The 26,468-nt window shown below is 35.2% G+C and overlaps 1 protein-coding gene across 3 annotated transcripts in view; it reads left to right on the plus strand.

The window, feature by feature from the left end:
• Positions 1-26,468, plus strand: part of ERC1 (ELKS/RAB6-interacting/CAST family member 1) — a 278,923-nt gene that overhangs the window by 209,730 nt on the left and 42,725 nt on the right. For 2 of the 3 annotated variants that reach the window (XM_044678370.1, XM_044678371.1), the window contains one exon: positions 4,866-4,964. In XM_044678370.1, coding sequence (XP_044534305.1) covers positions 4,866-4,964 — 99 coding nt within the window. Of the gene's footprint in view, positions 1-4,865; positions 4,965-6,798; positions 6,826-26,468 lie in introns of those variants that run through there. The other variant, XM_044678372.1, reaches the window with a different exon arrangement.

Below are 26,468 nucleotides of genomic sequence, written 5' to 3' on the forward strand. Positions count from 1 at the left end.
GATGTGTATAAGAGACAGCTCTCTCTCTCTCTCTCTCTCTCTCTCTCTCTCTCTCTCTCTCTCTCTCTCTGTCCTAGTTTATTCTTTCCTATTAGGAGATGAAAATATGTAATCTACATTTTATTATGGTATGCAGTTTTTGTTATAGGTGTGAGCTTTGATGCTTCCTAAGATTTTACTACAGAGACAGCTGAAGTAATTTTTCAGCTCTCTGGTATATGACTTGATCTCTGCCTGAAGATTGTACCTTTATTTTTTATCATGTTTTCTCCCATCCTTCTTTTATTAGTCTCATTTTCTAACTTTAGAAAAAATAAGGTGCATAAAATTATAAGATACATTCTTTAGGGGTCACAAGTTATTCTGTGTGTTTTAAAACTTCTTGGGTTTCAGTTTCCTAAATCTATATTGGCTGTTTCTCTTACACTTTTTCAGACTTTTGTGATCAGAGCAGAGGAGAACTATAATTCTTTTACAGTCTAAGTATATATTGTCAGTTTAAAAAGAGAAAAGGGAGGGAAGGAAAATGAAGAAATTATTTTGATTGAAAGAGAAAATGAAGAATAGTAAGATTTAATACCAGAGAAGGAGGAATTATAGCTAAAGTTTGTTGTGACAAATTCCTTGAAAATGTTTTTCTATAAAACTCTCCATATGAAGTCATAAGGAAGTCAACTGTCTTCTCTGAGGTAGAGAAGAACTTTGCTCTGACATTTCATTTCATATCCTTCTGTTTAAAATCTCATATTGGACCCAGCAAATATGACCTCACATTTTCTTGTTTGTTCACACCATAAAAGTTTGAATTTTCTTGGAGAATAGACACAGCTTGCAAAAAACAAGTTATTAAATTGGATCTTGGAAAGAGTTGTCTCAGATTTATAAGAAGGGATAAATAAAGTGACGTGGTCACTGTGGTAGTGATGTGAAATGAAGCCTGTATCTTAGTCTATCTTGGTGAACTTCAAATCATATTAATAAAGGAAAGTTATATAAGCAAGAAAACTGAAGGAACAAACCCTCTGGCTTTCTAGATATTTAATTCCTAGGAATTCTAAGTTCATAACCTCAATTAAAAATGACTGTAGCTCTGGCATTTAGTGTTTTACCTAAATTCTAAAAAAAGCCATGCTAGATTTCTTGAATAGGGGATTCTGCCCATTCAATTCAATGGCTTTGCCAAAAAACAAACAAACATTCAAGTATTTAGAGTAGAATAAGAACTCTTAAAAATGCCAGTTTATAAATTTAGTGTTTGTCCTTGTATTTAATATATAGTTGAAGAGAATAACAAATTAAGGACTGCTATCCTCTGAAGTTCGCAGCTCTTATATAGCATGTTCATCTCCCCTTAAGGAAGTATCAGATCTATGAGATAACTAAAGTTTGTTTGTAAAGGTAGCAAATTCTCTCTCAAATAAAGATCTTAACCTCATATGTGGTATAGTGACGCCTTGCTTATCTCTCCAATTGATGATGATGATGATTTAAAAAAAATTCCTACCTAGGATTTTAAATAAATGATAGACCAGGGAATTTTAACACAATCCTTTTACCAAAAAGTTAAATGAGTATATATAGATTTATAAAATAAATGAAGATCAAAAGCTATTATCATCTATAATCAATTGAGATAACATGTAGAGTGTTTTGTAAGTCTTACAGTGCTATATAAATGTTAGTTGTTGTTGTTATTATTATTCCTTTAATGGACTTTGATTCTGTGGATAAGGTGAGTGATATGATTATTCTAGAAATTAAGTGGCAGTGTCCATATGTGTTCATTCTTGCATGACATACAGAGAATGCCTTTAAAATTTATGATAGAATGTGGTACTTGTATTAATTCTAGTCTTAAAGATTCTGGAAAATATTATAGTGTAAATTTTTTTCATTTTTACTAAAAAATCTGAGTCCTAAAATTTCTGATTCTTTTTACTATCCTTTTTTTTAAATCCTTATCTTCTGTCTTAGAAGAGTGGTAAGGGCTAGGCAATGGGGGCTAAGTGACTTGCCCAGAGTCACACAGCTAGGAAGTGTGTGAGGTGTTATGGGGGTAATTTGAGGAAAGGTGTTTGGGATAAGGGAATTGAAAGGAGGATGTTGGAGACTTGGTAAATGGATAAATTAGGCTACAGGTAGGCTGAGATTAAAGGAGATTCAGGGTATAATATGACTGAGGTCAGGAGTATAACACAAAAGGGAAACAGAGATCTTCTTGGGAGAAAGAAGTTAAACTAAACAGGCTAACACAGCAGGCTTACAGACTGGGACTTAGACTCAAACGCAAGCTGAGGGAAATAGACTAAACTGAAATTAACAAACAGGCTTTAGTTAATTTCACAGGAAGGGACCTATTTTGAAGTAACACCTTCCTTTCAAGATGGATGCCCCAGCTACCCTCTGAGCCCAGAGTATGTTGTCTCTTTCCCTCTTCTCCCCTCTTGATAACTAACAGACAAATTACACTAAATAGGACTATTGAAACACAAAGGGTTTATTTGAAGGATGTTGGTTAGGAAGGTGGATTAAAGGAAAGCCCTATTAGTTATCTCAGGAACCTCAGGTGGGGGAAGGGAAGTAAAGATGGAATCTGAGCAAGGACCTGCCTCACTCAGTTTTACAAAATGCTATCTAAAAGAAAATAAATGATGATTTGATTAAATTATAAATAATGCTGTCAATTAGATAACTCTTCACAGATTTAACTCCTCTCTAATTTCTCTCCTTATAAACTCCACAGCCACTAAGGTAAGGGAGGGAAGGCAGGGTGGTATTGGGAAAGGAAGATATAAAGGGTCTATCTAAAATAATAATTTCTTAAGTAAATATATCAATGCTAGGCTAAATTTCAATATTGAAGCTAGATAATCTAAGAGCTCGATCATTGACTTCCTCCCTCCACGGAAGATCCAGTCAACTGCCTCTCCTCAAGATTCTAAAACCTCTAACAGCTTTTTGGAACTCAGCCAAAGCTAGAAAAAACTATATCCCCAATTCTGTATACTACAGAGGCCAGATTTGAACCCAGGACCTCTCATATCTGAGCCTGGTTCTCAATCCACTGAGCCACCCAGCTGCCCCCTCTTCTTACTATACTAAATAAATTTTGTTAGTTCCTCAGTGTAGATATGAAGAACTCCAGTTGAGTCACTGGGGAATAAAGGTTATAAAGGATTGCTTGATAGAGATAAGCAAGTCAGTATCATTTCAAATAAAAATTTCCTCTCAAGCTTCTCTTTCACATTTCTTTTGGTTATATTTATATCATCACTAAATGTAAACATATATACAAGGCTTTCCTGTCTTGAACACAACACTTTGTCTATTTTGCCGTACTACCTCTAACCTTGCACTTAGAGGGAGCAAACTTTTTAAGGAATTGGCATGTTTAACATTTTTAATGTTCAACACTATAATGATGATGATGATGATGATGTGAATTTTGAACCTAGGCTCATTTCTATAGCATGAAAAGAATCAAAAGGGAACCTTGGTGGAGGCTTACCACAATTAACATTTATGAATATTATTAATGGCCCATTAAGGCATATAAAACATTTTTCTTAACATCTTTATTGCCCATTCTGAAGCTTTTGACGCTTTTGATCACTTCTAGATTCTCCTTTTCCATGTCTGACTGCTTCTTCTTGGATCTTGATGCAGGTCAGCCCCACTAACAACAGGTGTCCCCCAAGGCTGTGTTCTAGACTCTCTTCTTTTTTCTCTATACCATCTCTCGTTACTCTTACCACTTCCCACTGTTTGATGCTCAAGACTATGCCTATGAAGATTTACTTAATCCAGCTCTAACTTCTTTCTTGAGCTACAGTCTCACATCACCACTTACCTTTTGAATGGATCAAATTGGATGCCCCATAAGCCTCTCAAACTCAATATGAAACAATATGAATCAAAACAACTCATTATCTTTTCCAAAAAATCTCCCATTATTATGAATTCTTCATTATTGTTGAAGACACCATCATTCTCCCAGTCACTTCAGCTTACAACCTAGGTGACATTCTTGACCCCTCCACTCTTTCACCCTTCATGTTCAATCTGTTGGCAGTCTGTCAATTTTACATCTCTTATATGTTCTTTTGAGTCAACTCATAGAGCTACTATTCTGATTCAGACTCCCCTCACCCCATTTCTAGGATATTGGCAATAGCCTTTTAGTTGGTCTCCCTACATCTTACACTTAGCTGCCTGAGTGGTTTTCCTACAGATGTTATGTTCAATTCATGTCCAACATTTCAAGGTCTGTAACAATTTAAGATATGCCATTAAGAAAAAATGTTCAATCTTTAAAGTAGTTTTTATTAGAATATGGACGAGGTGGTACAAAAATATGTACAGATCTGTAAATCTTAAAACATTTCCCTTCTAGCATCTTAATGTTACTCATTTGATCAGTTTTAGTGCAAAGTGCTCAATTTGAATTATCCTAAATGACCTTCATTCCTTATATTATTGAATGATTATAAATTGTAATATTTGCTCATTTCCTCACAGAAGTATTTATATGCTACTTTAATTCAGAGTTTAAAATGAGTAGAGTCTCATAAGATCACTCACTATTTCAATTTGTCTTCTTTTAAGGCATGGGAAGTAGATGGGAAATTATTTAGACATAAAGATGGAAGCAAATATTCAATAAAAATAATTTATTATCAAATCCCTTACATAATTTGAGTGTCTGTTATTTGTCTTATATTTAATGTATAATTATTCCAAAACCCTTTGCTGAATGTTATTGTTTTAGTGTTATTGTCAGCTTTTATTGAACTTCTTTAAAGCTTTTGAATTTTGTTTTCTCATGCCACAGGAATTTTATCTAAAAATATTGTATGTCTTTTTAGACTCAAAATCGCATGAAGCTGATGGCTGACAATTATGAGGATGATCACTTCAAGTCTTCTCATTCCAGCCAAACCAACCACAAACCCTCCCCAGACCAGGTATGCCTTCTCTTGTCTTTTGTTATATATTGGAAACATATAAGATATATTTTACATCTGCATATTGAATCTTCATTCTGATTTAGTGTTAGACAGAAAAATGAGCAATTAATTTCCAGAAAGCTGTTCTCTAGTTATTTCTATGCATAGAATTTCTGTGTGGTATGGCGGTGATTTTGAACCTTTAAAAAAATTGGCTACTCAAAAGTTTTAAGAATAAGAACAAACTATTCTAGAAATTTTTAATACTTGAGAAATCCTTTCTTTATTCTCCTTCAGAAACATAGCATAGATCTACAGTTGTCCTACTTTTTCCCATGAAAGGAACTATGTCCTATGAGCAAAACAAATTGAAACCGTTGTCTTATGAGTTCAGTGGAGGGCATAGAAGGAAGTAAAAACAAATGATCTCTTTGGCGTAATAGAAATACATACCACACTGTGCTCTGGGCCACATAGATGACAAATGGAAATGGGAGGTCTAGGAAAATATATTACCCACAGAACATCAATCAAAATATGAGCTATCTTTGATTTAATTGCAGATTTCCAAATCTCTTTTCAGTGCCTCCTAGGATTAGGAACTCAAATGTGGAGTCTCTTCTAGTCATTTAAAAGAGTCTTCCAGCATGAGTCATTATCAAGGAAATCCCCTTCCTTCATTTTCTCAACCATATCTAATTCTATTCTTTCTTGGGGAAAGGAATAGGGGAGAGATTCTTCTAGGGTCTTTTAAGTGATGAATGGAGAAAAGAAGTTAAAGAATTGCCTTAGAGCCTATTCCCTAAAATCTAATTTCAACATTTCTATCACATCTAGTCTTAAAATATTTTCCAAAGAAAAAAATGATTAATTATATCCATTTAACTAAAAAAGTAAAGGAAAATTTCTCTGTTAGCCATCTCTATCATGACAGTCCCTCCAGCGTCTTTTAGAAGAGACAGATATTATAGATGAAAGCAGTGGTTTCTAACTCTCATTTTTCAGTGGGAATGTCTACTTAGAGTAGCATATCATGTATTGTACCAGTGTAAGTTAGTCTCACATGGAAGAAGAGAGAGAGGGCATTATAGTATAAATAAACAAAATGGAAGCCTGCCTCAACATGTGTTTTAACCCTTCCTTTAAAATATTCCTTTAATTAGAAAGGACACTTTTATTCCATTATTAATGTAAAACCTTGAATTGCAGGTAACTCTTAGAAGTAGAATATTGGATGAAATTTAGAATAAGTATGTATTATAGATGACAAGCTCTTTTTTTAAGAGTAGTTTTTAATGGGGATATAGGACAACAAAGCAAATAAACGATAGCATACAAGCTAGAGAGGTAGATTCCTTTTAAGTTAAAGAAACGATACATCAAAGAGGTTTGGAACAAACAGCCTAATTCACAGTTTTGCTAGAACCAGTTTATGATAAAGACTTCATCTCTTAAAGATAATAGAGTAGAATATATAAATTATAATATGCACATACTAGAAACACATTTTTTGAGCTAGATAATGAAGGGTGAACTTTTGGAAGAGTTTGATGAATAGAATAGGCTTACCCTCTTTTTAGCCAAATTTTGAGAATATAAGGTTATGAGGGTGTCTTTTTAGATCCAAAATCACCCAAAGTTTATCTTTTATATATGAACACACCACTCTTAGTGAGTCAGAAAACTGACTGGGGGGGGGGGGGTGGAGGGAGTGGAAAGGACAAAAATAAGGAAATTAGAATCCAGCCTTTTCTACTTTATACTTATTTCTGTGTTTTAAATACTAACCAACTCTTTTTCATTCCCATGCTGCTCTGGGGCCTTATTGCCCTTGTCATCTCTCTTCCAATAGGATGAGGAGGAGGGTATATGGGCATAGCCAATCAGATGCTCTTAGTTCAGCCATTTTGTTCAGAACGGTGAGAACCAGTTTTCCTTAATTGTAGAAAAGTTGTTTTTTTACACAATCACTTGCTTCTGTGTGATTCATGAATTTCCCCCTTTTTCACATGGTGAATGTGTTGTGTTTCTGACATCCTTGTGTTTGGGTGATGGTGTTGTTCCTGTTGTGTGTTTTTATTGGGGAGAACTTCCAGGGCATATAATTAATTTTTCCAGCTATGATTTAATTAATAGATGATCACGTTTAGGATGCTCTCATAGGGTCCTGGCAACACTATATTATGTTTCTAATAAAACTGACAGCAGAAAATAGATCCTTTACTCTGCCATTTTCCAAATGGAAGAAATCTGGCTTGGGCTTTGAACAGATTATTTTTATACAGCAATTATCCATACATGAAGTCTTTATAAAATCCCTAAAATTTTAAAATGACATCCAACTGAAGTCTTATTTCATTTCTTTCTACAAATGTTCTAAGGCCACTGACTTGGGATACTCATTTGAATTACTGGAAGCAATAGTTTAGCCCCTACAACATTTTTAAAAATTATCATCAAGAAACTGCTAATATTGGGGGAAAGGGAACAGGGATTTTTAAAAAGTCATTGCATAGAACTATTTTTTTTCTAGGATAACAGCTATGTTAAATAACTACCAGGATAGTTTCTACATTTTTATTTCCAGGTCAAAATTTAATATAGCTGTGACTGTATCGCCCTTTGATCTTATGCCCTGGAGGTTCACTTAGAAATCCTTTTCTGTAACAAAAATAATAATTATGATTATTAAGTTATATTCATTTGATGATACTGTATTCCCTTGAATTCACTACCTACGTTTATTGGTGATCTTTTTTAGAATTAGTTCTTTTTGAAATGTCTTGCCTTGGTATTAAACTGCCTAAAGTGATTAGAACTCTCAGTAGGGAGCACAAACAAGGATGATGAGGTAAGTTGAATGAAATGGATACATAATTTAGGGAAAATCCCAAATAATTTATACCTAGAAGGTATGAAAGAAAGTAATATAACCAATACTGATAAAAAAAAAAACTCTTCAAGAAATAGCAATGGAGCTTTCTGAGAAGTGGCTAAAGCTGAGAAAATTTAAGATGTTAATAATCTTTATTAGTACATCCAAATGATATAAAGCAGAGCAGTTGATAGAAAAATAATATAGTTTATCAATCTTTCTCTTAAGTTGTAAAAACAAATGATATCAAAGAAACAAATATTTTACTTGAATCAGAGAGTTTCTGTCATTTATATATGGGGTACACTTGATTAGAAGAGCATTTATTAACTCCAGATCTCCATACATATCTTGATGTGGAATTATGCCTCAGTTACAATTCCTGCTAACCAACCTTTCCAAGAGTTGTAATCAGATGTTTCAGTGTTCTAGGATTTATCTTCTCGATTCAACTAACCTAGTATATTCAGACAATCCCAAATCACCAGAACAAATTTTGCTTAACATATCATGTAGAAGTCTAGCTGAAATCATCTTACCATTTCTCACCAGTCACCTTCTCTACCAGCTTTCTACCTCTTGTTCTGGACTCAGCAATCAGATCAGTATTACTTTATTACCTTTGTTCCTAGAAGGAGCTTGTCAGTTGACTTTCCTATGGATTGCCTCACCCTTCTTTTTTACATAGTCTTTTTTCTGATAATCGCTCTCCAGTTTATCACAGTTGGTGGCACATAGTAAACTCTTTATAAATACTTTTCTTATTTGTTTGAAAATATTTGAAAAATTATTATGCCTCATGGCTTGTTCCAAATACTACTACTTTGGTCTGTCTCTTTCCCTCTTCTAGTTAGTAGTATCGAACTTCTCAGAATTCCAGGGTCAGACTCTCATTGACTAGATAGATAGTCCAGTTCATATCCAAAAAAAATTAATACTATAAAATACCCAACCAGATGGCTATTCTGCTTCACTACCTCCAATAAGGAAGAAGCCACTACCATATTCTAAAACAGCCTTTTCTACTTTTGGACAGTTGTAATCATTAGGAATATCTGATATCAATAACTTTGCCTTTTTTCTGCTTCTATCCATTTAGCCTCATTTGAATATTCAAACTGTGAATTACAAAGTTGGAGGGTTTTATTCAAGATTTTTTTTTTAAACCCTTACCTTCCATCTTGGAGTTAGTACTGTGTATTGGCTCCAAGGCAGAAGAGTGGTAAGGGTAGGCAATGGGGGTCAAGTGACTTGCCCAGGGTCACACATCTGGGAAGTGTCTGAGGCTAAGACCTCCAATCTCTAGGCCTGGCTGTCAATCCACTGAGCTACCCAGCTGTCCCCTATTCAAGATTTAAAAAAAAATGGCCAAGAGGTTAAACAAGTAGATAAGAAGAACTAACCAGTAAAATTAACTAGAAATAAGAACTAGAAAGAAAGTTGGAAGCTGAAAGCAAAGTAACAGATGTTCTGGAATCTGGATTCTGCTATTTAATAACAAGGAAAATGCAACTAAACATAACCTAAAAACCTTTTCCTCTTATTACCAACCTAACATGCTTTAATATTTTTAGGGACAATGGAAATACTAGCAAAGGAAATGCTTCCTTTCAGAAAAAATATTTTTAAGATAGGGTTGGGGTTTTCCCCACATTATCTTCTTTGTTTCTACAATTTGGGTTGTTTTGATCATCTCCTTATTACTTTTTTAGTTTCCTAAGTGTTTAACATGCTAATTCAGTATAGATCAGTGGTTCCCAAACTTTTTTGGTCTACTGTCCCCTTTCCAAAAAAAATATTCCTTAGCCTGCTGGAAATTAATTTTTTTAAAAAAGCAATAATAGGAAAGATAAATGCACCTGTGGCCATCACCATACCCCTGGATTGCTGCAGCACTCACCAGGGGGGCGGTGGCACCCACTTTGGGAATCACTGGTGTAGATATTGCAATGGAAGTCTCTTAAATCTCCAAGGGAATTTTCTGTGGGTAGAAGATGTCATCTAGCAAGAGTAAGTAGAATAGTATATATAGAAAATGTTATTGGCTTGGAGAAAATAGTCATTTTAGGGAAACTTTATAAATTCTCACACATAATAAATATTAGAATCAGTTTTGGGAATAGAAAAATAGGGTTTTCAAAAATGGATCAAAGATAACTTTAGCAGAGTTCATCTAGACAGTGCTAGAGTAGAATTTGAAATACTAATAGAGTTCAGGAAACAAGAAGATCATAACTACAAAAAGAAGAAATATTTTCTTTCCTAAAAGGGAAAGTAATAGGCCTGATCTTTGTTGAAAAGCAGTTTAACTATAGCATCCTTTGAGTTTCCATGGTAAAGAGTTTAATCCCAAGGTAGCCCTATTAAAAAAGGCTGCTAAGTGGCTTCTCTGCGAACTTTGCCTTGCTATTACCCAGAGAGTTGGAAGCAAAGGTCCAGTGATCCACTTTTCTAAAAACTCAGTTCCAGGAATTGAGGAAGCCCCACCAAAAATCAGTTTTTAGTCAGTACCAGTTATGTGCTCAGCATTTTGTAGGCATAGTAAGAGTTAAAAGAATATAAAACTAGTCTTCTGCTCTCAGAGGGTCTAAAGTCCAATTAAAACTAATATAGCACATATAAAACAATAATGAACAGGGTCATTGACGTTTTTCTCATATCTAGAACTATGATTTTTGTACTATAATATGTAGTCAAGAATTGGGCTTGTGATTTCATTGGTACAGGGAACTCCTATGTGAAGAAGCTTCCATTACCATTGTAAGTCAGCAACTATCTTCTCTGCAATTTCTAATCATAGAGAGTAATCTAGTACACTGTGTCAGAGATGAGACGTGAATATAAGTCTTCCTGGCTCCGAAGAAAACTATCCCCCTCCACAATGACACAACGATGCTAATATATAATTAGGAAATCTAGAAATGGATATCAGAAATGACATCTATACAAATGATAATAATTTATTCAGAAGTTAAACATCTTGGTCAAGAAATATTTGATTAACTTCCCAAGCTAAGTGAGATGGAAATCAAATGTAACCTATTTAAATAATGACTTTATTTTTAATATTTTAGGAAGGGGGTACTTTAGAAATGTTTGTTGATTGATACAAATACTTTCAGCATTTAATTTACAGATTCACTAAAGTATTCTTTTTGCCATTTCTTACTATAGGTTCTCATTGCAAATACGTTCTATCCTATTTACACCCATTTTGCTACTTTCCATTGCTCTTTTGGTCTTCTACAACTTTGATATATTCAAAGATTGTCATTTTCTAAGAATTGTAACTGCCAATTGACCAGGAGAACTTAATAAAATAAAATAAAATACTTCAGTGAATCTATGATTTCATCAATATAGACATTCTGTCCATCAATGCTTTTAAATTCTATGCAACTCTTCTCAGTGTTATTTTATAGATTTTCCACAGTTTTTACCCAATGTGCTATGGACCTTCTTCTGGGTCTTTCAATATTATATGATTACCAGTACAGCATAAGGGTACTCTTATAGTCTTCTCTTTCACCACATGACTGACTCTCCTCCTTCTCTGTTTATACATCTCTTTAATGATAATTTTTATACTACTTCTGGCATGCAAATCCTGTTTATTAATATGCAGCTGGGTGGTGCAGTGGATACAGCCCTAAGCTTGGAGTCAATAAGACCTGAGGTCAAGTCATACCTCAGATACTTATTACCATTGTGATGCTGGGCAAGTCACTTTACCCTGTTTGCCTCCATTTCCTAATCTATCAAATGAACTGGAGAAGAAAATGACAAATCACTCCAGAATCTTTGCCAAGAAAACCCCAAAAAGTGTCATGAAGAGTCAGACACAACTGAAACAACTAAACAACAACTTGTACTCACCATTCCTCTTGTAAATACTTGGCAAGAAGGAGGCATTTTGGCCAGGCATGATCGCCAGTTACTAGGTTGGAACACAGAGTGCTGTAAGGGCATTTGAGCTGGCATGAGACCAAAAAGTCAGTTGGGATGTGGCTATATAAGCAGAAAAATTCAGGACATTAGAGTCTCAATCTGGAGATACTGGTGGGAGGACGGGTCATCTCAGGATTGTTAGATGCCTAAGCTGCTCATAGACTATTCTGTGTATAACAGCATCCAGCTTCAGTTATTAAACATCATCTATAAAATCAACACCAACATATATACCAACCAGAAGATCAACTACAAAAGCCAAATCATCGTGAACTGAGACAAACCTTCAGACAATTAGGGTCAGGCCACTGGCCTGGCCAGGCAGCTGGCCAAGCAGGCCTCAAGATACCAACTGCTTTATAATCAATATATTTAGATAAGGTCTAGGATTTACCCTTAATCCCTCTTTCCTCACAATTCACCCCAATCCTTTCCTTTACCTTATTTGTTAGTATTAAATAGTTGATATAAGAAACCATCACAGACCTGGTTTATTCTCAGAGTTCCAAGGAAGTTGTCAGTTAGAGATCCACCTGGCAACTGGTGAAGGAAAACTTCATAGTCATGGTTCTTCTGAGTTAATCCAACAAATCACAGTCAGAGATAGAGATCAAGGTTTATTAAAATCCTTGAAGATATTATTCAATTGGATTATTAATTGAGGGAAACAATCACTCCCTCATTAGTTAATGATAATAGGTTGGAACAAGTGAACTGCTCATTCCTATTAACAGATTCAATACAGTTCACAGGCAGCAACTAAATCATAGAAGCAGCCTCTAAGTAAACCTCTCCTTGCATTCATATAGGAGGTTTCATCAATATCTTCCACTACTTCCCACCTCCTCCTGTAGGATTCCTTGGGGCTGTATAATAATCATTTACAGTTTCCCCTAGGATCCTTATACTCTCTCCATTATCCTGTGGATTATCCTCCTGCATTACTTATTCTGGATATGGATACTGACATACTAATTCAGTCAGGACAAGAGACAGGTTTTCCTGAATGGATCATTAATCAGATCTCATTGAATTCTATTGAGAAAATTCTGGGCTTAATTGCAATCAGCACAGTCATCTACAAACAGGATATACAGATTATTCTCTTAAGAGAAATTAAAAAATAAAAAGTTATAGAGAAGTAGATTGGAATACTCACACACCCTACATTAGTTTCTTGTAGGGAGTAATATTGCCAATAAGATCTTATATAATGGTACCTCTAGTCTTTTAAGATTATGTTACTTACAGGAGAGAAATTTTCTGTTTTTACTTGGTATGGCCTAGCTCCTTATCTTGATATTACCTTAACTACCACTTCTACTTCCTCATGTCAGGAATTGAGGTGATATGGTCCAAATGTTGTAGTTTCATGAGGTTATGTAATTTAAAAAAAGCTGAAAGATCTCTCTTATTTCCCCATTACTTCTCATTTTACTACCACTATAACATAAACATTTTGATAATAATATGGCCTGTTTGAGTCTCACATTTAAGTTTTTTCCACTACATTTTACTACTTTAACAATTGTAATACTATTTGTAATTGCCAACCATCTTCCTTTGTGGCATTTTGCAAATAATTTTGTATCTTAAAACTTTCTTTTTTTCCCCCACACTTTTTCATTTGGCAAGGAAGTCAGGTGTTAGCAAGCTAAAGTAATTTCTGTGTATGTTTGACCTCTTCATTGTGTTAATTCTTTCATATTATTTATAGATTTGTAGATAATGGTAAAGGTCACTATCTATAGCCTTGCCTTTTAAATTTTTTCATCATCAACAGCTATTTTTTAATAGATCAGATTGAAAGCATCACAGTTATAAGAAGATAACAAGTTCCTTTTTGGACATGCTTGTGGCACTTCCAGGGAAAGCTACTTGTAGGACTTTCTAGGTAGAAATGTCCATCAAGAAATTGATATGAAACTAAAGTTCAGAAGAGAGAAGTAACAGTTTGTGAGAACTATCTATAGCTGATGAGATCAGTGAGAGAGTATATAGAAAGAGAAGGGGGGGGGGCTTGGGACTGGGCATTAAGAAAACATTCATGATATATAGATATGAGGTGTTGAATTTTGGTTTCTTTTATTTCTTAAACCTGAGCCATATTTTCGAACATATTCTTTATCATTATTCCCTATGTTCACCAACACTTTTTTCTCTGATAACCAAGATTTTATTAGTTTTTTTCTGGTTATTTGTACAATATATTTTTAATGCAGTTACCAAAAATTAAAAAAGCATGTAGGCTTAATCATTTTGTGAACTTATAGGCCTTGTCTTCCATGTCCATGATTTGACATGAAAATCTAGTGTTTGGCCAGTTCTTAGACTCTTTTGCTTTGCTTAGTGGAATGATTCTTTTGCATTTCTAATATTTCATCAAGACAGAGGGATTATGTCAATGTCTGTTTCTTTGTCAGTTTCCAAATTTTCAATATCAATAGCTTATTTGAATAAATCAAGAAGTAAATGATAGGTCAAAATGTACGTAAAATATGTTTAACATTTTTAGCATAAAAATGAGTCCTAAATTTTTCAGATGAAAAAATTTTTGCAAGATCTAAGAAACTTTTTTTGATCTAAGTAAAAATATACATTTGTTTTTATGTAGATCCTGATGGCAATTTATTTTTTTCATATTTTATTACCACGCCCTATTCAACCTACACTATTCTCAGCTATTTTAGCTGTTTATATATTAGATATTAAGTTCAGCTTGCTAGCATTTTCATATTTAAAACCCTTTTTGTTTTGGTAGAATCCAACAGAACTTTTTGCTTTGCTAGCATAATCTTTGAAAATCCAAAGTAAGTATATAATATCTTTGATTTCATTAAGAGAGACATCATGTCCAAGAAAGAGTAATAGCTTCCTTAATCTAATGTCCCAAAGTAAAATAGACTACCTTGGGAGATTTCTCACTAGAAGTTTTTAAGCAAAGATTGGATGATCATTTATCATAAATGATAAAGATATCCTTTTCCAAGAATCCTTCATTCCTCTTTGAGTCCCATTTTTGATCCTCTGGATTTCTTTCCCCATTATAGTCTTATGGCCTTCTCACCCTGGAAGATCATCCACCACTGGGCAGTTCTTCGTTTGATTGGACAAGTCTTCCCCGGCCTTCCATGCTAAGGAATGTGCCCTAGATCAGTCATGTTTACTACTTCATACTTCTCTGGACTCCTTTCTTGATTTTCTTGATTTAATTTTCCATGATTTCCTATCATGTTGTATTTTGAATGTTGTAGTAGTTGTGGAGTATGTCTTGTGCAAGATCCAAATAGAAGGGATCCTCCCAATGCTTCCAAGGTACAATTGACTATTGTGCTGATTGCGTTAAACCCTAATATATTATAAACCCTCTCCAGTGAAATGAGTAACTATTAAGAAACTTTGGACTATTTAAATTATACATCAAAAGCACAAATGGTTGAAGACAATATACTGCCCAGATGTTGATATGTAGTAGAATGGGAAGTTAGTACACATATCTTTGACAAAGATTTCATATGGACAATGAACTGGAACTAGATCTGAAGATGAAAAAACATTACATTTAAGAATTTTACACGTCATTGTTAGTAAGCCCAAATTGGCCCTTATTGCAAAACTTCGTCTCTTTAATACCACTGTTTTCCCAGTGATGACTTATGGTTATCAGTCATGGAATACCTCAGTTTACAGTGAATCAGATGTACCAATAATATAAAGGGTAATGAGGACATGCACAACATGTTTCCAACAATGAATTACATGCTAGAAGTGGCCCAAAAAAATATTGTGAAGGAAATGTATGACTGGAAAAGGAGATGGGCTGGTCTCAAATGAAAACAGATGGATAATCTAAGTGCCACGGTTGTACCTAAACAATATTGAAAAATCTAGGAGTAGCCCAGTGGATAGAGTTCCAGGCCTGGAGTTGGGAGGTCCTAGATTCAAATCTGGGCTCAGACACTTCCTAGCTGTGTGACCCTCAGCAAGTCACTTGACCCCTCATTGCCTAGCCCTTACCACACTCTGCCTTGGAACCAACACATAGTATTGATTCTAAGATAAGGATTTAAAAAACATCTAGAGGAAAACTGTCAGCACATATTTTAGGTCCTCCTGGGAAGATTTTTTAGAAGAACATAGATTGGATAAGAATTTGTAGCTATGTCTTAATGTGTTTGTTAGTGGGAGTACTCACATAGATGAGATAAGTCATAGAGGAATTGAACTATTGAGAAGAGCTGATGATGAACTGCATAGATCAACAGCAGTGTTCTAATTCAACTCGTCAAGGAAAATGAAAGTGAAACAATAAAGCTCAAGAATCTATTTCAACATTAAAACACAAAGCCTCTTTTTAAAAAAAATGGCTCTTCTTTTTCAACTTTGAGAACATGTACTTGTAACTTTAAGACAAGATTTTGCATTTTTTCCCTTTGTAAACTCCTTGTTGGTAGAAATTATTTCTTCTGAATCTCAGCCATTTCTATGGAACTTTTAAGCACTTTAGTTGGGGAGGTGGCATAAATCACCCATAAAAGGATTAGCATTTTGTGGCAGCTTTTGTAGATGACTTTCTTTGGTTCTCTTCTTAGTGGCCTGTACAGAGCAGAGCATAGAAGTTAACTCAAGGTACAGGCAATCTCACTATCTACTGCCAGATCTTTGAGTTCTTATTTGGTTAAAAGACAATTAATTGCCAAATGTCTGGACCCAAAAAGCAGCACTATCCTAGAGAGTTCTCTACCTCACTTCAGAGCAAAGAATGAATTGTGTATAGTGATAATGAGGTTTCTGTGGGCAAAAGAAGACCATTCTTCCTTGATGTTTTTGACTTTCTGACTGTTGGTAATGGTTGTGTTTACACAATGTGTCCAGCAATTGTAGCATAGCTTTTCAGCAGCCAATCTCTTTTTTGACACATTTAAAATATTCAAACAGGCTGCTGTTGTGATACAAATTGGGCTACCAACTTTCTCATTGTTCAGAATTCACCATGTGTTTGATTTTGCTGAGATGAACTTGATCATCTACATGGTATAATGTAATCAGCCCTAAACTAAGACCTGTCTTTTTAGCCATGTGGTCTTTGACAAATCATTCACTTGTTACCCTTATATCTGTAAAATGGGAACAATCTCTCTGCCCTGCTAGAGATTATGTGAAGTATATAATACTATATAAATGTTATAGTCATTTTTATTAATTATTGACATTATTAACTAGTTAAAAATTATATCTAGGATTACATAGTTTTTGCATTAAATTCAGTTAAGTAGATGCCACAGATATCAAATATTTCATTGTCTACGAGAAATATTCTCCTAGAAGTACCTAGTTAGTTTTTCCAGTAGATAAAAGGGATGATGTTTCTTCTGTCCCCTCAGGGCAGGAAGAGGCCAGGAAGGAGACTAAAAGCCTATTGATGGTTAGTATTAAGAGAGTAGACTAGCACAAGCTCATTTGCAAAGAATTTTACATGTGTTCTTTCTTCTGGTTCTCCCAGCAACCTGGGAGGTAAGTGCTATTTTACAGATGAGGAAACAGAGACTCAGGTAGTCTTGAGTCACTTTCTTCAGTTCACACCTCCAATTTCTTAGGCAGGGTTTTAACTCAAGTTTTTCTAATGCTAAGGCTAACACTATCCACTGCACCACCCAGCTGCTTAATGGAAATCTTTTATTCTTTTATTAGCTTGCCCTCAACTTCCTATTAATTCATTATTTTCTGTTCACTTCTTGTCTTTGAAGAGTTTTTTGGGTTGAAAGAATACTTTATTATGCTCAAAATTGGTTTATTGGTTTAAACTCTAAAGTGATTATTTAAACTCTAAATAATAGTTTAACTCCGTTAATGTATCTTCTTTTTTCTTGGATGCTGAGGCTAAAATTTTCAGCTGGGGTCGGCAATAAAAAGTTCTACAATGAATTAATAGGTATATTTGATTCAGTTCTAGCTGGATTGTATCCCTACTGCCCTCTATCCTAGTAGATCAACGTGTAACACAAATAGAAGATTATTTTTTTAAACATTCAGTACACCTGACTTGATGCTTTGGGGGCAAATTCAGACTTTTAAGACAAAAACACTTGCCAATAGGGCTTCATTCATTTCTTTTGAAAGAAAAAGTCAGTCCAAACAATGATTTCCAGAGCACCAATGATGATCACCTCCCAACAGAAAAGAGATAAACTCAGGGTGCAGAATGAAATGAATTGGTGACTAATATCGAATTTGTTTTGCCTGCATACACATATTTGTTATAAAATCTCTTTCTTTTTTTTTTTTTCATCCTCAGTGTAAGTAGTGGGGTGTTGGAGGGGACTTAAACTTTAGTTTCATCAACCCAGCATCCAAAATCTGTCAATGAAAAAAAATTAATTTTAAAAAAAAGCACCATCTCAAAACATTTCATTCTCATCTTTAACTCCCATGTTGAATCTATCAGCTTGGGGTAAGAAAGAATTTAACTAGTTCCTTTTGCCATCTGAGTCCTTTTCCACACAAATGTGAAATCAGTTTTTAAAATTTCATTTTTTGCATTCTAAGTGGCCAACTCAAGCATCACAAATTTGGTCTTAATTCATCATCTCTTCATCATAGGTCACTTTAAAAAAATCTTTATCATATTGTCATTTTGGCCAAGAATTTAATCAAATTATTGGGTTCTATCTATAAAATTGGAGTTTAGCGAACCTGATTTCCTTCATCGTTGATTCCTGTGTCCTTAACTTTATGAGAAATAATTTTATTGATAGTGTTCAGACTTAGTGTCATTTCGTTTTTAAGAACTAAAATGTAAGGCGAAATCAGAGCAGTAACTATTTCATCAAGAAATTCTATCAAATGGCCTCAGACACGGCCTAATTGTGTGATCCTGGGCAAGCTAATTGATTCCCCTTGCCTAGCCACTCTTCTGCCATTGAACTAATACACAATATTGATTCTAAGACAGAAGATAAGGAGTTTTTATTTAAAAAAATGTTTTTATTATATCAAGAAAATTTCCAGGATTCTTCCAGTGTTTCTGTATTTAGACTGTTAATGGCAATTCTGGTAAGTTCAGAAAGTGACTTAGGAAAGGCAACTAGAATCAGTCAGTAAAATGATTATTAAATATCCTTTTTGAGAAGAAAATAACAATTTTTATATAACTACAGACAACACAGCCTCTGCCTTCAAAGTTTTACATTGTACTGGGGGAAGATTCAAGAGAGGCAAGAGTTAAAAAGAATAGAGGTGAGGAGGGGTGTACAGTGGCCACATGGCTTGGAGCTTAGCCACTAGAAAGCTGGGTATGGCTTGCTACTAGGCAAGATGAAGAGTCTCGACAACATGAGTACAAATTCTGGTGGTATATAGACGAGAACCAAAGTGTTTGTACCATGGTTTGGAGCTGTCTGGGAAGAGGCAAGGCACCCTGGTTCCAGGCAAGATCAAATGAGAACTCATGGATCTAGAGGGAGGGGAAGTCTGAATTCTGGTTAAAAGAGTAAAGAGTTTAGCGTGGGAGCAGAATGGCTAGGAAGTGGCCTGATTTCAGGTAAGATAAAGTAAAAACTCACCTGTTGAGTGCTTAAGTCCCTGTCAAGAATCTTAAACTCTGATACTTGACAGAATTAATAAAAATAATAGCAACAATAATGGCAGAAGCTATTAGGTCAGGAGCTTGGGTGTCTAATTTTCCTTGGCATACATTAAGAACTATATAGAGAGAGTCCAAATTACATTTTATTTCATTGGAGGAAAAAATCCACAAGATGGAAGAGCTATTTAATGTATTATTTAGTGGAACCATATAACTGGATATACATTAAGTGGTTAGTAAGATGTTTTAGTTTGACTCCAATGTGAAAGCCATCTTCATTTCTATCTAGGAAAGATCATAAATGGATTTAGTCCCCTTCCCTCCATTTCTTCTTTCCTGAGATGGCAAGCAATCTAATACAGTTTTTTCATGTAAACATATTTCCATATTAGTCATTTTGGTGAAGATAACATGAGATTTTAAAATATGAAAAAAGTGAAATTTTTTATGTTTCAGTCTGCATTCACACTCCATCACTTGTTTCTCTGGAGATGGATGGCATTTTTCATCAGAATTGGCTTAAATCACTATTGCTAAGAATTGCTAAGTCATTAACAGTTGTTCATTATATAGTATTAGTATTAACATGCGTACAGGGTTCTCCTGGTTCAGTATCATGTTTTAAATAGAAAATATTTTTCTATATTGACATCAAATATTCTCTCATTCTCACTCTTTGTAGGTCTATTTTACATACTTCTGATATGTAAATATCCCAGGAGTTGTAATATCATCAAAAGACTATTATACATAAAAAGAATACTCATGTAATAAAAAGTTAGTATACTTTTAGATGGCTTATTCAATAATTAGATATGGGACACCTTTATCTTCCCAAAAGCCTCACCATGAACCCTGCCCACTCAGATCCTGCACTCTCTCTCCTTCCTACTTCCCAACAGTGTACCCTAAGGACTCTTGGGTTTTGCCATCAGTTCTGTCACATTCTATAAAGTGGTGGTCCTTTCCATATACCCAGGAAGCTGAATATTCCTATGTGAGTTATCCTCTTCCAATCAGAATAAGAACTTTTTGAGGACTAGAAGTCTCTTCCTTTTTTAGTTGCATGTCTTAAGACTTTAGCATGGTACTTGAGACATAGTAAATAATCAATAAATGCTTTTCTGTTCCATTTATTAGGTACCAGTTATGTGACACACACTGAGCTGGAATACAGTTTAGGGAATACAGAGGAAATAACCTTTACATATGTAGGTGCACCCACATAAATATGAAGTAATTTAGGGAAAAAGACAGGTGGTACAATGGATAAAGCATTGGTCTTAACTTGCTAGCTGTGTGACTCTAGGCAAGTCACTTAACCCTGTTTACCTCCTTTTCACATCTATAAAATGAGCTAGAGAAGGAAATGGCAAACCATTCCAGTATCTTTGCCAAGAAAACCCCAAAATAGGTTCATAAAGAGTCAGACACAATTGAAATGTCAGAACAACAACAGTTTAGGGAAAAGACACTAATAGTTGGGGAGGCAAGTAAAAACATCATATAAAAATTGATGTTATAGCACTGAACTTTGAAGGAGACTAGGGATTCTAAAAGATAAGTTAGAAATGAGTGAATTCCAGGCCCAAGAAACAGCCAATTCCATAGAGAAAAGAGATTCAGTGTCTAATTAGAAGGCCAGTTTAAAACAAGCTAAATTAGAGCTAGATTCTGAAGGGCAAATGAAGATTTAAAAAAGATAAAAACGGGCACTGATTTGTCAGGCAGGGTAAGTAATTACAAGGATGGTAGTTCCCTTATTAGACATAGAGCAGTTCACAAAAGAGGGGGTTAAGAGGGAAAGGTGGATTCTGTTTTGGACCTGTGGAGTTTGAGATGTTTGTGGGATATCAAATTGAATAGTAATATGTATATAGCATAATGTTTTCTTGTTGGGCTGCCTGCCATTATCTGCTCTCATATTTGTTAACTTCTTCACGAAACTTACTTTGTTAGTTAACAGTGGATTTGATACTTAATGTTTGACCCAGCTACAGCTAGCCATATTTCTTTTTCTGGCACAAAAAAATAGATACTCTTTCCTCATTAAACTACATATTTTTAGGTGCTAAGACAGCAGTACCTCTTGTCACAGGATTGTTCAAGTAAATAAGAATTCTTAATTGAGATCATAAAGCACAAATAGCCTAAATTAATTTAATTCTACTATTAACTAACATGAGAGCAAGTGAGGGCAGAAAGTCAGATGAGCAGCTGTGCTTTCCTAGAAGGTACAAGCTATAATTACTATGAGATTCCTGCTTATAGGAGCTCTAATTCAAAGGAGCACAGCCACAGCTAAACTAACCCCACACTGTGGGCATTTGTGCCCACAATTAAAGCAGTGTTACCATATCACTGTCATACTTAACCACTGACATACAACTGTGAACATATTAGGTACTTAAATAGTTACTGAATTTGGAAATTGTGGAACAGGATTTTGTAAATGGGAGCTGAAGAAAGTTGGAATCATTCTTGATGGCCTTGTAGTGTACTTTGAAGAGAAGCAGCTGTTTGGAGGAATTCATTGTTTTTTAGAAAAATGATGGCATATATTAGACCAAAAGGCGGAAAGCCATATTACGTAGGTGAGCAATATGGGCAACGTGCTCATAAAATCTAAGGAAAGCTTCCTTTTTCTATCGGTAGCAGTTCCATATACAGGAGAATTGTGAGTTCCAGTGCTCATGTCAGCAAATATGTATTAAGAACCCCCAGAGAGTATGTAGTACAAGTATAGTATTTTCATTTGCTTCACTTACTTAAAGTCTGTTAAGAGTACTTGTTCCTCCTGGTTGTCACCACAGTGAATTGAATGCTAAACTTAAGCTTGAATCATGCCTCATATATTTACCACTTATGTGACCCTGGGCAGATCATTTCATCTCAACCTGTTCCTCATCTGTAAAATGGGGATATAATACTCACAGGGTTATTGTAAGCATCAAATGAAATCATGTTTATATTCATGGTTTTTAGCACCTTACAAATAATAGGTGCTTAGTAAATGCTTAGTGGTTGATTGGTTGATCTAATAGCTTGTCTATTTGTTGATGTTTGTAATATCAATTTAGAATATTTAGTTAATATTTACAGATGATCTGAAGAATCTGATTCGCAGTATATTTTCATCTGCCCATTTTCATCACTCCATCATCTTTGCCATCAAAGCAGAAGTTGATCATGCAGAACTGAGTTCCATTTAAAAAAAATAATTCTAGCTGTTTCATGGGCTTCTGGACAAAAAACCCCCAAACTAAATAGTAGTCACCATATTCATGATGAGGCTCTATATATGTAGCTTAAATGGGCCTCAGATAGCAGGCATGGTCTGTCTCTTAACTACACTTAAAACTTTTCTGCCTTAGAAGAACTTGCCAGAACTTTTGCCTTCAAGAACCTGGGGTTATTTGCACCGTATTATGTGGCATCAGAGTGGGACTGTGTGGCAGCCACAAAAACTAATGCAGTCTTAAAGTTGCATTAAGAAAGGTATGATGGTGACCCTGGGCAAGTCACTTGGCCCCCATTGCCTAGCCCTTACCACTCTTCTGCCTTGGAACCAATACACAGTATTAACTCCAAGATGGAAGGTAAGGGCCTAAAAACAAATAAATAAATGAAACATTGATTAATCTGTCATCTTTCTAAAAAAAAGAAAAAAGAAAGGTATAATGTTCAGAACAAAAGAAGTGATTGTTTACTATTATGATATAAGGGAAAACTTCTTAGCGATTAGAGCTACCCAGAAGTAATGGACTCCCTCTTACTAGAAATCTTCAAGCAATGGCCTGGTGACTCTTGGATGGGTTTGTTGTAGAAGGGACTCATATTAAGGTATATGTTAGACTAGATATTCCCTGAATTTCCTCCCAATTTAAGGGATTCTTTGAAATTTCCTGCAGCTTTGTAGCACCAGGGAGCCATGTGCCTAATGTGTCCATGAAGCTAATGTATCTGATAATAATGGCAATAGTTTTTGCCAAGGTTCCTTGTCACTCCATTAAGTTTGTACGTGGAGAATGTATATAATTTATTGATCCAGGGACACTGTCATTCTCTCAGACTAATTCTCTTGGTTATCTGTGTGTCTTTACTACTTAGCCAGTCCATGATAGGTAGGAAAGGAGCAGAAGGGATAGAACTTCCACATCAGTTCTACCTCCACATCTCTCACATTCATCCTCTCCTCCCATTCTCATGGTCACCACTCAAGTTTAGGTCCTCTTGCCTGGATTATTACAACAATCTTCTCATTGATCTCCCTGTTTCTCGTTTCTGGCCTCTCCAAACCATTCTCAACCAGGTGTCAAAATTTTCTTCCTTAAACACAGACTTGATCAAGTCACACACATTACCTTTCCTGTCAGATCTTCAGGGATTCCCTATCACCTTTAGGGGAAGCACACAAACCCTCACTTTGGGTGTAAAGCCTTCACAATCTGGCTCCAACCTACCTTTCCACACATTTCCTATTTTTAATCTGTACTTTACATTTCAGTCAAACTGACCTACTTGGTGTTGATTCCCATTTCAAAACCTATAAAGCCTAGAATATACTTTGATATCTCTTAGAATACCTACTTTTTTTCAAGGCAAAGTTTATGTGCCACCTCTTATGGAAAGCCTTTCATGATATATCCATTTGTTGGTGTGCTTTCCTTGCTCAGACTATTCGCTTAGTTGGGTACATATTGTGTCTCCCAGTAGAATGTAAACTTGAGAATATGGAATATGGAGTTTTTCATATTTTTTTGGTATCCCCAACACCCAGAATAGCCCCTTGTACATAGTAGATGCTAGTGGAACCAAATTGCATTGCTATTTTCTACTTGACTTGTGTCAGAGTGTCCTAGAGGAGTTTTTGCTTTATGATTGCGTATGAAAGTGTTATTCATTTGAACAATTTCATGTACTTTTCAGTAATCATCTTAGTGAAAGCAATAAATACCCTTTGATAGAGAAGCAGAGAAATAAAATAGCCACTATGAATTCTTGTCCTAGATGATGCAAGATCAGATTTCATTCTTAAATTGCTCAGTAGCATTTTCACTCAAACTTCAAGAATGTTGTATTTTTAATCAGTTAGGTCTCAAGCCCAAGTGATGCATTTAAATCAATTTGAGATAAGCTTAGCCAGGACTTTCCAGTCATTTCATTGGAACTGAAAGATTTGTTAATTACTCATACATCAGTGGACTAGTAGCCCTTCAAGTTCCATTTTATTATAAGAAATCCAAGCCTTCCTTTACTACTATTTGCCACATTTTTACCTTACAAAATGGTTGCATGTTTAATAGCCTGTTTGAAGCTCAAAACATGAGTGCAGTAAATGTATAAGGCATCACTGGTGAAAACACATATCTTTGAACTTTGCAACACTTATATGGCAATCTAACATTGGAAATCACTACCTAAATTAATCTGGCCCTTGGGACTATGGACATTGAATGGGAGATAAGTTGTTCAAATCCACTGGGAAAATGATTGTTTTATAGCCAGTTTTGAGAAAGAAGTTTTAAAAAGTGAATAAAGGATATTAGAAAACAAAATGGAACCATGTTATCCAGTATTGTGGGGAATATGACTATTATAAATGTGTCTGTGAAGGTGAAATCTAAAAAAATGTATATTTTATAAATGCACATATATGAATATTGGCAGTGGAATACCCGTTACCATATCTCAGTGATTTTTTTCTACCCACTTAGAGTCCCATGCTTAATCGAAGCAGTTCTTGCCCTCCAAGACTGATGGGCAGGATTGTGTAAGGGGGAAAAAAGGGGTGATTGGTTGGGTAAATATTAAAAGGTTGGTCACCAGGGGATTGAACAATTATCAATCCCCAATTAAGAATAACCTCAAGTTAAAACGACTTTTGTGGAAGTTTATTTACAAAATGTAGGAGAGAGTGGAAATAGATGAGAAAAAGGTAAAAGTAAGAGATTGTACTTAAGTCGGCGTTTTACTCTGGCAGGGCTCCAGAGGCCCAGCCAGGGAACCTAAAAGTTAATTAACAAGGGTTTTAGCCACAAGGGCTTCTCCCAATCAAGGGAGCCTCCCATAGGCTAGTACCTCCTAGAAGGTTAAAGGAGTCAGCCTTCTTCGCCCACCACATGTAGTTCTAAGGGAGAGATTTAAGAGCAGTCTCACCAAAGTCTCAGGGTCCCAGGTCCAGAGGTCCTCCACATCCCAGCAAGAACCAGAAAAGCTCCTTCAGGTCACATTCACAAACCAGAAGAGAGAGCCCAGCTCACTGAGGTCTCTTTTTAAAGGGGCCTCTTTTGCATCACTTCCTGTGCCTTCCTCTTAGTTTGTGTTTCTAATCACAACAGACACTTTTCTTAGGACTGCCCAGGAGGCAGCCAGTAAATTCTGATTTGTCACTCATTCTAACAAACATGGGTCACAGACCACCCAACTTGTGAGTTAAGTGGAGATGTTTTCACCTTTGGTGATTAAATCTAAAGATAAGCAGGGTAGATTTAATCTCATTATCACAACTGATATACCTATAACCCATAGGAAATTCTAGCAGAGAGCTGCTCCCATGAGTCTACTGATTAGGCTGTCATATAGTGTCATGTAAGCCCCTTCAGCGGGATACTGCTATAACATTTTTGCTCATACTATTTTTCTTTAGTAATTTAATAATCAAAATAATGATAGTGGGTTTTTTAAACCTCGTTAGTTCCTATATATCTGTCTACTGTATTTCAACCAATCCACTTCCCTAATTCTATATGCTCTCTAGTTTTATAATATCAGATGTCTCCTGGAGTAGTCACAATTTATTAATAGGTGTGGTCTGTATTCTAGTCTCTTTAGCAGAGAAAAAATTATTTTAGGCAATCACTTAGTGGTGACTTCTCACTTCACAAGTTAATTCATTGGTATATTGTCAGGTTAAAAGAAAAGGTACAGGATTATTGGGTAGTTGGAGAAAGATTTTATGTCAGCAATGACAATATCAAGCCTTGTTTCAAAGAAATTATTAGACACTTCATTCATTAGTAGGATGAGAGGTGTCTTGCTAATGTAGCATGCTAGCGTGCTAACATGCAACAGGTGCAAAATTCAGCCTTCCAGGCCTTGAGAACATTTTGAG

Source organism: Gracilinanus agilis, chromosome 5 (genome assembly GCF_016433145.1).
Source record: "Gracilinanus agilis isolate LMUSP501 chromosome 5, AgileGrace, whole genome shotgun sequence".
In the NCBI taxonomy this organism is placed as follows: Eukaryota; Metazoa; Chordata; class Mammalia; order Didelphimorphia; family Didelphidae; genus Gracilinanus; species Gracilinanus agilis.